The sequence below is a fragment of the Rattus rattus genome, chromosome 8 (genome assembly GCF_011064425.1).
Source record: "Rattus rattus isolate New Zealand chromosome 8, Rrattus_CSIRO_v1, whole genome shotgun sequence".
In the NCBI taxonomy this organism is placed as follows: Eukaryota; Metazoa; Chordata; class Mammalia; order Rodentia; family Muridae; genus Rattus; species Rattus rattus.
In genome coordinates, this window is record NC_046161.1 from 110667664 (window position 1) to 110679783 (window position 12120).

Sequence of the window (12120 nt, forward strand, 5' to 3'; positions counted from 1 at the left end):
CTAAGGAATGTAGCTGTTTCACTGCAGGAGTGGCCCAGTCACCAGTCACATGCTGTGCCAAACACTAGCTGTCCTGTGCCGTCCCATGATGCCGGGTGGGTTTTCTCTTGTGTTGCTTGTTGTCAGAAGCGACCTGGCCTGGCTGAGCTCTGGTCTGGGACATCCCAGTGAACCCTTGTCAGACCTTCTTGTCAGAACGGATTGCTGAGAGGGAGTTCCTGTTTGGTGTGGCCAGGAAACGGGGGAGTTTGGGTGCTGGTGTCTGAATAGGGACTGAGGACTGCCTCTTGGCCTCCAGATAACACACCCGTTGGCTCAGAGCTGGAAGGTGGGTGATATTCCAAGGTGTGGCCTGGAAACTTCTCTTCTCTTCTCGTGCCCAGTTGAATCCTGGGGCCTCTGCCTCACTTTGTGCCACTTCCTATTCCCCATTTCCCTGAGCTTTCTGGAAGACCCAGGAAGTTCTCTGTGTGGCAAAGGATGAGACACGCCAGGAGAGAGAAACGGTTACGAGTGCTTCTTCCTTCACTCCAGACAGGCTCCTGTGAGCACAGGCCCTGGCAGAGAACGTTCTGGTTGAAAATACCCGTGACAACGGGCAGTCACCTGTTTCGGGAAACATCTGTGAGTCAGAGAGAGGCAAAGCAAGTGAAGGCAGGGTTGGCTGAGTCATGGATGCTTGCTGGTAAGGCTACCAAGGGAGGCTGTCAACAGTCGTTAGCATCTGGGCTAGCCTGGTACCACAGGCATCAGATGCTAGGGGAAGTGCTGGGCTCATACATTCACAGCAAGGGCTCGATCCCATTCTCACCACTGGGCTACCAGGCTTGCTGGGCTGGCCTTCCTGACAAGGCTAGGTGTGTGATCCTGTCTGCTCTGGTCTCCCTTCATCCCAGACACTGACCACACCCTTGACTCTCTCTGTCTTGTACCCTACTGTGCCCTAGGGCTTAGGCTGAGGGAGGGACTTTTCTTGGTGGCCAGGCTACGTAGGTCTTTAACGGTTGCCATGCGCTCTTCGGCTCAGAGAGCCTGTTGTGTGGTAGTTCCTATGCTCAGCCACTGAGGCGAAGTGGAGGACCGGAGCTGGAGGGCTGGTTGGCTCTCTCTCACACAGAATTTTACCTTTGTAGCGTGTGGAGCTTCCAGTTTGTTTTTCCTAAATAACTACACCCCTCTCACCCCCCACCCCCCGGCAAAAGCTTATGGTGACCTGAGGTGAATTCCTGCTGCTGTTGTCAGGACTCGGTTCATTAGATGAGTCCGAGTCTGAGGAGTTTTCCAGGTCACTCGCCTTGGCCTCCAGCGTCAGCTGTTGCATCTTTTTCGGCTTTTTGCGACACAGCTTTGGAGATGATGAAGCCCGATCCGCATTTCAGGCAGGACTGATGGCAGAGGATGACTTTCCCAGAAGTGCGGTGTGCCCTCACTAACGGGAAACCGCCAGGAAGGGATGGTGTCCCAGGGGTCCCTTCCTCCCAGCCCGGGCGACATGAGTTTTCCTTCGTCCCCGGCTGTTTGTAAAGGCTAAAATGGAGGAGTACTGGGCAGCTGGCTCGACCGGCCTAGTGATGAGTTTAAATCTCAGCTAACGTTGTTTTAGAGAAGTAGGCTCAGTAACTCAGCTGCGGGGCTTTTCAGAATCTAGATGCTAAACTCTCCATGCCTTCAAGATTAAATGCCTAGTTCTTTACACACAGTTCTGGGTAGTTGATTTGTAACTAGCAGCCCTCCTGGGAATGTACCCTAGACCTTTAGAAAGACATTGAGGTGCATAGCAAGTGCTTGTGAGATACTGATTTAGTTTTATAGGAAAAAGAAAGTTAAAACACTCCCTTAGTTGGTTCAACCGCATTAAGAAAGAAAAGAAAAGAAAGAAGGAAAGAGAGTTCAAGAGGCACAGGAACTAACATATCAATAAGTATGCCCAGGTCCTTTGGTAGGTCCCTTGGGATAGTGCTGTTTGGACCTATCTGTGATTAATGTGAACTACTGTTGGACTGACAATTTGAAGCGAGATCAGGAATGCCTGCATCTTTTTTCCCCCCTGAACCAAGCTGTAGCATTTTCATGCCAGCATCTTCCAGCTGTGAAGGAAGCAAGACTTTGTCCCCCTGGCGCTCCGTGGACCATGCTCCTCAGTATCCAAACCAGCGCCATTTCCCCCATCCATCCACGGCAGCACCGCGGCCATGATTCCCCTCAAGAGTTAAAATTCATGTTCCTCAGATGCCAGTGTGGGGTCGTGGGCTCTGCACTGACCTCTTCTTCTCTGGGCGAGCGTCTATACTGTTAGGCTGAGTTAGTGTGTGCAGCCCCGTCTGGGTGCACGCGGCATACCATTCAGATGGGTGTTCTGAACCCCCGCAGAGAACAGTTACTACGTTCATGTGTAGACTTTGTGCTTTTGAGTTTACAGTTGGGAGAAGTGCGACCCGTCACACCCCCCCCCCCGCACGTGAAGGTGGGTTTCTGTGAACGAACACGAGTTACCTCAAGTCCTGGGGCGCCCACCCGCACGGGCCCTTTCCCGGCTCCCCGTCTACACCAGTGTTGTTAGATAGCACTGTAAATAAGAGTAGGTTCTATGACAGACGCCACTTGAAATTTTACTTTAAGAAGCCTATAGCTCCATGCATATATTTAGTTATATCTCTTGTCAGATTGCCTCCACGCGGTGTGGAGATTGTTTTATACCACAGATTATTTTTATAAACTAGTGAGTCGAGTGAGGATGCGTCTGTCACCCAAGCCAATGAGCTTTACCGTCAGGATTATGTGCACACTGGAGCCGAGTGCGGGGAAGCTTAGCTTGGTGCATGCATGGGTTCCTGAACACGCTGGCAGCCCGGAGTCGGCTAACGGGTCCCCCTCTGGCAGTGGTGTCTGTCCTGCTCCCTGCCTGTAGAGGTGACAGCGGCTGGGCCAGGGGAGGAGCCCTGTAGTGGGTTTGATTTCTGCTGAACAAAGGGTTCTGAGGTGGAAAGTAGGAGGGCTACGTAGGAAGGAGGAGTGTTTGGGGTAGGACAGAAGCCACGTGCCCCACTCCTAGAGAAAGATTTGGGCTAGAGAAGCCATTGAAATGGGGAATGGTGGCTGAGTTCCACCAGCCAGAGCTGTCTAGGACCAAACCGAGTAGCCCTTTGGACACGGTGGGCGCATGGGTATCATGGTGGAATTAAGCGGGGAGCTGACGAGCACATTTTGCCCGCTTTGGTCAGGGTCATCCCAGAGGCTGCTTTCTGCTCTGTTGAGTCAATAAGGAACCAGGGAGGAAGCTCAGAACCCCAGGCTCACTGCAGGGCATCTTTCCAAGTCCTGCAGAGCGATTCTGCAAAGGCCAAGCCAGCCATGGCTGGATCTGAGGTCCAGCTAAAGGCTTGTTTCTACATCCTGTCTGCCAGCTCCAGCCTGCTGCTACAGAACTACACTGGATGGGGTGGCCCTGCTAAGAGACCCTTAGTATGTCAGTCCAAACCAGCTGTGTTCTCCCTTCCCCCTGGCTAGAATGCTGTTGTGCGCGCCCTTCCTTTCTACCTGGGACACTTAGTTCCTGATCCAGCTGCATCCTTGGAGCACCTTCCTCCTCCCCGTCCACACACACAACTTTTGTTCCCCATAAAAAAAAACACTTCTGTGCTTTGCAACCAACCACCCGTCTTGGAATGTAATTCTGTTGTGCCTTTGTTTTCTGTCACCCACTCCCTCAAAAGCAACTGCTGTAAGCTTTTTTCTAACCCATCTTTTCTAGCCCCACCCCTTCCTCCGGCTCCCCCTGTTCCAGCCCCAATATCTGGATGCACTTGTGTGGTCCAGGTACTCTAAGAACCAGTTACCTCAGACCCGATGTGCAACAGTGTCACCATCCGGCCCTCTCCGTCCTGCTAACTCTTACCACACATGCAGGAGGCCCACTGAGCGCGGACACTGACTTGTTTTAAAGCAAAACTCTTCCCGAGGTTGGAACCAGGGGCTTCTGGCAAGCCTGTGCGGGCACTGCGGTGGGACTGGTCGGGAGTGTCATCCGAATGGTGCTTCCTGTGCGTTCTGCCGTGTTCAGTATTCTCATAGTCTGGAGAGGCAGACTGGCTGGTCTCGCACGCACGCACGCACGCACGCACGCACGCACGCACGCACGCACGCACGCACGCAAATCAGCTCCAAAGATGAGCTCTTCCTAACACATTTCCAGTCGCTAGAGCTCAGATGTAGAACATTCCTTCAAACAGCAGGGTAGAAGCCCCCATCCACCGCCACAGTGCATTCTGGGAAGATGTCTGTAGTATACATTGCTGTGGGATTAGGCCTTGTGGGATATGGCTGCTTGTCATTTTGATGTATTTTAAATAAATAAATATATAAATATAAATATATATATATTTTTAAAGAGCCTTTTTTACCAGTTCAAAAGCTTAATTAACCAGCTGTCACCACACCTGAATTTTTGTCTCTGGGGCATCGAAGGCAGGCCGAGACTAAAAGTGGTACCTCAGCTGTGAGTTGTCTGCCCTGGGCTGTCCTGCTGTCCTGCTGACCATGGGACACCAGGGTCGGCGTTTTCCCAGTGGGCTTCAACTCAGCCCTCTGCGGTGTTTGGTCTCTGCCCCACTTAGCGGACTGTAGTCCCCAGTCCTTGTAAGTGCTTTAGCCTGAGTGGGGTTTCCCCAGAGCAGTGCCACAAGTGTATGAGTTTAGCCAAATAATTTCTCCACAGGGAAAAGCGTTATCACGGAAATTTTACCTACTTCGAAAGAGACCGGAGTAGGAAAAACTAGTTGTGAGTCTGTCTGGGAGCAAGCAGTTTTCACTCGGGCAGGAGATCTCATTTGAAATGCTAGGCCCACCAGCAAGGGTGCAGTTGTTAAAAAAAAACGCCAGAGGCTTGCTTTCCCTCCCCCTCCACTCCCCGCACCACCCCCCAATTCTGTAAAAATGCAAAGAAAGCTGAGTGGTACTTGAGGACCGCAGGAGAGGGTACCGCAGATTAGAGACACGCGTCTAGACTTCAGTTCATGCCACAGGTGCACACGATGCCGTTTTCAACTGTACGAGAGAGTCTGCTTATCAACCTGACATCATCCCGGTGGTGATGTCAGAGGCCACGTTTTCCCACATGTTAATATCTCTCCACATCTGTCCTCGAATCTGAGTCGCATTATGTAGTACCGTAAGCTTAATTTGTGCCGAGTTTGATGTCGACTCCCGTGAAGAAGAGCTTCTGGGCACGTGACAGACAGTGAATTACAAAACACAGCAGAGCACAGAATTCTTGCAGGGACAGTTTTGGAACCAGCAGAAAGTGTCACTTTTTAGTTACCATCTTATGTATCAGTTTTACCGGCTATTTCTGAATTTGTACATTATTTGGAAGGGAAACCGTAAGGCTTGTCTAACTTAGTGGAAATGTGTGTGTCGCCCTTAGGATGGGTAACTAAGTCTCACTAAGCTGTGTTATCTAACTTGTATATATGAATTGTAATTAAGAGTTCGGATTCATCTGTTTCTCACGGTTTAAAACGACAAGTCGTCGCGAGGTCTGGAGATGTGACTAGTCTGCGATTTCGAGCTGTAGAAGTGACATAGCTCTCTGAAGTGCTGAAACACTAAAACTTCCAGTTTTGGGCTCAAATTCGATGACTGTATGCCGGAGTATGTGAGGCGTAAATGTAGTGGGGTACTTTTCACCCTTGTAGCTATAAAATAAACATTTTGTAGAACAGAAAATAGCTTGTACTACTGAATTAACAAAAGTTATACTAAAGTATCATGTCTTAAAATATATATATATATCTATATATATCTATACAGAGTTAAGCTTGTTGCTGTCACCCTGTCTGGATTTGAAAAGTGTGCTGATTTATATATATATATATTACACACACACACACACACACACACACACACACACACACACACACACACACACACACACACACACACACAGAGCTATAATGGCCTGAAGCAGACATTCATGCAACTACAGTTGCGAAGTGCAAACGTTTTAGAAAGAACATTGTACCATAGTTCATTCATCTGCGTGAATCCTCGCTCCTTTTTCCTGTGGTAATTTTAGAAACGAGTGTCAAGTTTGAAATTAGATCTGCTAAGTTGGGGTTCTGCTGCCTGATTCTGCACTGGGTCCCCAAACAAACCGATGTGAATGTAGTTCCCCACCCCTGTGTGAAGGAGCAGCCACACCCCCAACAGAATAGGAGGAAAAGTCTAGAAGTATCTCAAGGTTTATCTTTTTGTATATGAAAATAAATAATAATAAATAAAATAACCTTGTCCGTCCGTATTTTCTTTTTTTTTTTTAAATGTATGGATATTTCTGAATGTGTGTATTGGTAGGCCGTCTATGTGTGGATGCCCAGAGAGGCCAGAACTGGTGACCAGACTGGAGCTGGAGTTATGGGTAGTTGTGAGCTGACATATGAGTGCTGGGAATTGAACTTGGATCCTCTCTCTCTCTCTCTCTCTCTCTCTCTCTCTCTCTCTCTCTTCTCTCTTCTCTCTTCTCTCTCTCTCTTTATTGTTTTTTTGAGGCAGGGTTTCTCCTTGTAGCCCTGGATGTCCTGGAACCAGGCTGGTCTCAGACCCACCGAGATCCACCTGCCTCTGCCTCCCGAGTGCTGGGATTAAAGGTGTGTGCCACCACTGCCAGGCATTTACTACTTTTTAAAATTATAGCAACTCATCCTGTTTCCCACAACCTATCTGTCTGTCTGTCCATCTGTATGTCTTTCCTTCCCTCTTTCTTTCCCTTCCCAAGATAAGTTTCTCTGCAGCTCTGGCTATCCTAGAATGCACTCTATAGACCAGGCTAGCCTGGAATGAATACTGAGATCTGCCTACCTGGGCTCTGCCTGACTGTTGGGATTAAAGGCGTGTGCCACCACCTCCCAGCTTTAGTTTTTATCTTTAAATTATGTGGGTGGTGGGCGTGGGTGGTGGGGTACCTGCATGTGAGGGCAGTGAGAAGAAGGTGTCATATTTCCTGGAGCTGGAGTTCTAGGTAGTCCTATATTCCCAACATGAGTGCTGGGAACCGAATTTGGATTCTCTGGAGGAGCATCAAGTGCTCTTTCCTGAGTCATTGCTGATGGCAGCCCCAGTGCGGTCTGTCCTGATTACATGGGCTGGTTCTGGTCAGCCTGTGGGCCCTTGTTTGACAGATGTGTGGACCACTGTCTTATGGGGCTGGACCATAAGACACTCGCCATTCTCCACTTTCGCCAGCTGGGCTACTGAGCTGGTTCAGACGGCTAAAGATGTTGCAGAAGCTGGAGAACTGAGTTCGGTCCCTTGGACCGACATAAAGGTGTAAGGGGAGAACCTACATGCTTAACCATCAACTAGTGGCAGGCTGTACATCCCAGTAACCCTAGCACTTGGTAGATGGAGGCAAGGCGAACAGGGGCTCAAGGTCATCTCCTAAATGGACTATTTCTGGGACTAACAGTAAGTTCTTCATAGGCAGGAGGATGTTTGCCGAAAGCACATGGAACCCTACCTCGAGCCATCTCGTGCCTTTCAGTCCACGCTGAGCAGGATTCTTGTGAGTGGATTGGAGAGGCTCTGGTTTTGGTTTTACAGAGGATCTCTGTTAGGCATGGCTAAGTGTGGACTCGCTGCTGAGGTGCTGGAGAAATAACATCACCAAATGAGAACACAGGTCCTCAAAAGAACAATATACTACTGGTTCCCATTGCCTAGCAGAGAAGACAGCTCTGGAAACCAGCTTGCTCCCCTTGCAGATCAGATCTTAGGACCTATGACATGAGAAATGTTTTCTGAGTCAGATTTCTGAACGGGTGGATGCCTTTTAACTCAGCCCTTATTAAGCACCTGCTGGAAAGCTCCTAGTGGCTCTTTACAGTCCACTTGTGCAAACTTTGGCCCCTTCTAGTCTTTGACATATAGAAAGGTCGTGTTTCACTAGTGAGTGCAGAAAAGGAACTTTAGACTCACATTTAGCTGGATGGTGGTGGTGCATACCTTTAATCCCAGTACATGGGAGGCAGAGGCAGATGGATCTCTGAGTTCAAGGCCAGCCTGGTCTACTGAGTGAATTCTAGGACAGCCAGGGCTACGCAGAGAAACCCTGTCTCTAAAAAACAGGCAAAACCAACCAAACTTGACACTAGTTTGAGAAGTAGAAAAGAGCTCAGGGAGCTTGTCCTCCACTGATAAATCTTAAGCAGCCCTAGGGAGTACCAGGGCTTTCTTGCACACTTTAAAAACTGATTTAACCCTTTCACAGGTGGGCAAGCAGGTCCCCATGGTGTCCTTCCAATGGGACCAAGTGGCATTTACTGTTGCTTTGTAGGAAAGGGCCTGGATAAGGGGAAAAAATGTGTATGGGGACTGGGGAGATGACTCAGCGGTTAAGAGCACTGACTACTCTTCCAGAGGTCCTGAGTTCAAATCCCAGCAACCACATGGTGCCTCACAACCGTCTGTAATGGGATCTGATGCTGTCTTCTGGTGTCTGAAGACAGTGTGCTCATATATACATAAAGTAAGTAAAATCATTTAAAAAATGTGTATGGGTGGTTTGCTTGTATCTATGGCTGTGTGCTTTGTGTGTGATGAGAATATAGTAACCAGAAGAGGTCATCAGATTCCCTGGGATGGACTTCTAGCTTATGAGACTCCATGTGGGGTCCAGGATTTGGACCCAGTCTAGTGCTCCAGCCTCATCTACACTTAAATGACTGCGTGACAAATTCTAGCCAGAGCTACAGAAGTAGCCTCTGGGTAGACCAGTAGTTTTTTGGTTGCATTGCCAGGGCTATCCATTGCACGTGACAGAAGTTATTAGGCTAAAAGAGGCTGTCGTGTAAGAACCCAGGTGAAGCAGCTACCTGTCATGGAACAGGACATGGAGTGTGGGCTCCAGGGCCTTGAGAGCTGGGATCATTGAGTTGAAAGCCCTGCAGACCAGTAGGAAAGCATTTCTTCTGTAATTGCTCAGTGGGGGCCAGACACATTTGCTCAGTTGTTTACTGGGCTGGAAACTAGTCTGTAGATCCAGCTTGAGTTTGTTAAATCACAGGTTTGTGGCCGGGAGAGAGTATCCGACCTCCCTGGAAAAGGTGAGACCTAGATCAAGAAATCAAGGTCAGAGACCTATGGGATTGATCTGTGACTTCACAGAAGCCATTCTTGGGGAGGGATTTCTCAAACAGCTTTCTCTCTGAGGCTTTTAAGACAATGCCGAAATTCCTTAGCTGGTCAGTAGAAGTGGCCTCTTGCTGAGTGATTGTCCTAAGGTCAGTATTTTCTCCAGTAAGAACTGGGAATTGCTGGAGATGTGGGTTATTCAGTAGAATATTTGCCTAGCATGCGTGCTCTGAGTTAGAACCCCCAGCATTGACTAAATTGGGCCTAGTGTCGTGCACTTGTAATCTCAGCATTCTGGGTGAGGAGGCGGAAGGATTACATGTTCAAGGCCATCAGCTACATGAAGAGTTCCAGGCTATCCTAGGATATGAGTCCCCATCTCAAGGGGGAGAATGGCAAATTTTGGGGGTGAGGGTGCTGCGCCAGCTCCAGGGGAGCCTGACATGAAACAACTGTGGTCAGCAGGCCAGAGATATGTGTTCCTCGGAACGTGGTCTCCTGGAGACACTTGGCCACTTCCTCCTTGACTTTCTGCCTAGCCGATTCCAATGGGTATAATCGGGAGTTACATATTTGCTCTTTTGTTTCTTTCTCTACTAACAGGAACATGGAGACCCGATTTGGTCTTTATGGACCATGCCTCTTTTGAAAGCTCTAGCAAAAATTAAGTAGAATCAGAATGAGACTCTAAGAGTTGTGATCAATAACTTACAACAGGAAGAATTAACTGTGGAAAATTCAAACATTTAGGAATTCCTATCAAGTAGTTATGTGGAAGAAAACATTACCTAATTAGAGGAAGGAGTGGGCCGCTCCTTTAGATAGAAACAGCCTGAGTAGATACAGGGCTACTGCAGAGCCATTGCCCTACACAGGGACACATGATGAAGAAGGGGATAGATGGGTTAATATTGATGGAAACAGAGTATTATATTATTCTTTAAATTTTATAGAATGCTTGGCCAGATCACGTCCCCATGCTTGTCTATTATCAAAAGGAACTATCCTATCTTTAAAAAGACAATTATAGCCTTTCCGGTGGTGACGACCTCCCCATGAGAACACGCCTCTCTCAAAGGATCTCCTTCATCCCTCTCCAGAAGAGGAGAAGAGGAAACACAAGAAAAAGCGCCTGGTGCAGAGCCCCGATTCCTGCTTTATGGATGTGAAATGCCCAGAATGCTATAAAATCACCACGGTCTTTAGCCACGCACAAACGGTAGTCGCGTGTGTTGGCTGCTCCACTGTGCTCTGTCAGCCTACAGGCGGAAAGACCAGGCTGACAGAGGGACGCTCCTTCAGGAAGAAGCAGCGCTGAAAGCCCCCGAGACAAGATGAGTGGGAACCTTCCCAGCAAACACATTTTGGATATATAACCCCCCCCCCAAAAAAAGACAACTACATGAATATTGGCTAAGAGAGAGTAAAAGACTAAAGACTCTTTACAGCCATCTGTCCTGTTGTTACCCGAGAGATGATATTTAGAGACTGAGGTAAATGAGGTTTATGACCACCGCCTGGCACCAGTCTGATTCTCAGGAAAGTTTATTTCCGGTCTTGCTTTCTGTTCTGAACTTTATGTAAACTGTTAAACTTTTTCTTGGTTATTGTTTGAGTGTACCCTGGCAAGGGGCCAAAAAATTAGCTCCTGTTCAAGCATCGTTTATAACCACAAAGCAGATTTCAGTAAAATCGCAGCAGATTCAAACCACCCTGAGTGTGTTGTGTCTGTCTGTCATTGTGCCTTCCTGAGTACCAGAGTCCGGTGTCCTCTGTCTGAGTCCCATGGCATGAGTTTTTTTTTTTTTTTTTTTTTTTTGAGCTTTTTTTTTTTTTCGAGCTGGGACCGAACTCAGGGCCTTGCGCTTGCTAGGCAAGCGCTCTACCACTGAGCTAAATCCCCAACCCCGTTTTTTGTTTTTTTTGAGACGGAGTTCCCTGGCTGTCCTGAAACTTTTTGTAGAACAGGCTGGCCTTGAACTCAGAGATCCATTTGCTTCTGCCTCCCCACGTGTTGGGATTAAAGAAGTGGGCAACCTTCACACCAGCAAATTTAAGTCCATGTGGGTGTTCGGGTCAGTGAATCGCTAAAGAATGATACCCTACACTCAAACAGTATGCTGAAGCAAAGGACATTGATTGGACAAACTCCTGTGTGCTGGGGCCTAATTCCATCGAGATGAAAGGACCCCGACTGAATTCGAAGATTCAGTTTTAAAGCCAAAAAAGAGGAACATTAGGGAGGGTTAGGTGGTCTGTATCTTGATTGGTCGGTTCTATCTCTGGGGGTCTGGGCCGTGCTATGATTGGTTAGGATCTTGATTCAAGCATACTTGCTTGACTATTCTTGCTTCTTGCCAAGGAGGGGTAGCTCTTGACCTCTTGGCTGCAGGTTTGCCTAACTATTCTTTTGCAAACTGGAGAGGGGTCCCTTCTGTGTAAGCCCGGTTGTTCCCGTCATGGAGTCAGCCTGGCTTGGGCCGATGCTCTCTTTTCATGGGAAGCCGGAGGGAGACTGCTGCAGGCGAAGACCTATTTATCTGAGTGGGGATCTGTCAAACACAAATATTCTTCCTTTTAAAAAATAATTTATCTAACTTTATCTTATGTGCATTGGTGTGAGGGTGTCAGACATAGTTGTGAGCGCTGGGATTTGAACCCAGGTCCTTTGGAAGAGCAGACAGTGCTCTTAGCCACTGAGCCATCTCTCCAGCCCTCATGTTCTCCCTTTATCAGTGGGTAATTTTGCCCATCAGTTTTGTAGTCTACGATCAAGTAGAGAGGTACCATGAAGTGGCTAACATTTGTAGTGGGTTTGACGGCATGCATCCTGTGTATACAGTCTTAGGCCTGAGATGAATCCGTATTGTTAACTTCTTTTTCGAGTAGGGTCTTGACATGTAGCTGAGACTCCTTTGGAACTCACTATGGAGTCTAAGCTGATCTGGAACTCCTTCCTCGGCTTCCCTAGTGCTGGGCTTACAGGCAGGCTCC

General features: G+C 48.3%; 1 protein-coding gene across 1 annotated transcript; it reads left to right on the forward strand.

Moving 5' to 3' along the window:
* The first annotated feature begins 88 nt into the window (after nt 1–88).
* Nucleotides 89–10444, forward strand: LOC116908269 (40S ribosomal protein S27-like). The gene is made up of 3 exons (XM_032911518.1): nt 89–95; nt 1243–1418; nt 10187–10444. Exons 1-3 carry the CDS (start codon nt 89–91, stop codon nt 10442–10444), a joined length of 441 nt encoding a protein of 146 aa, XP_032767409.1.
* Nucleotides 10445–12120: the final 1676 nt, after the last annotated feature.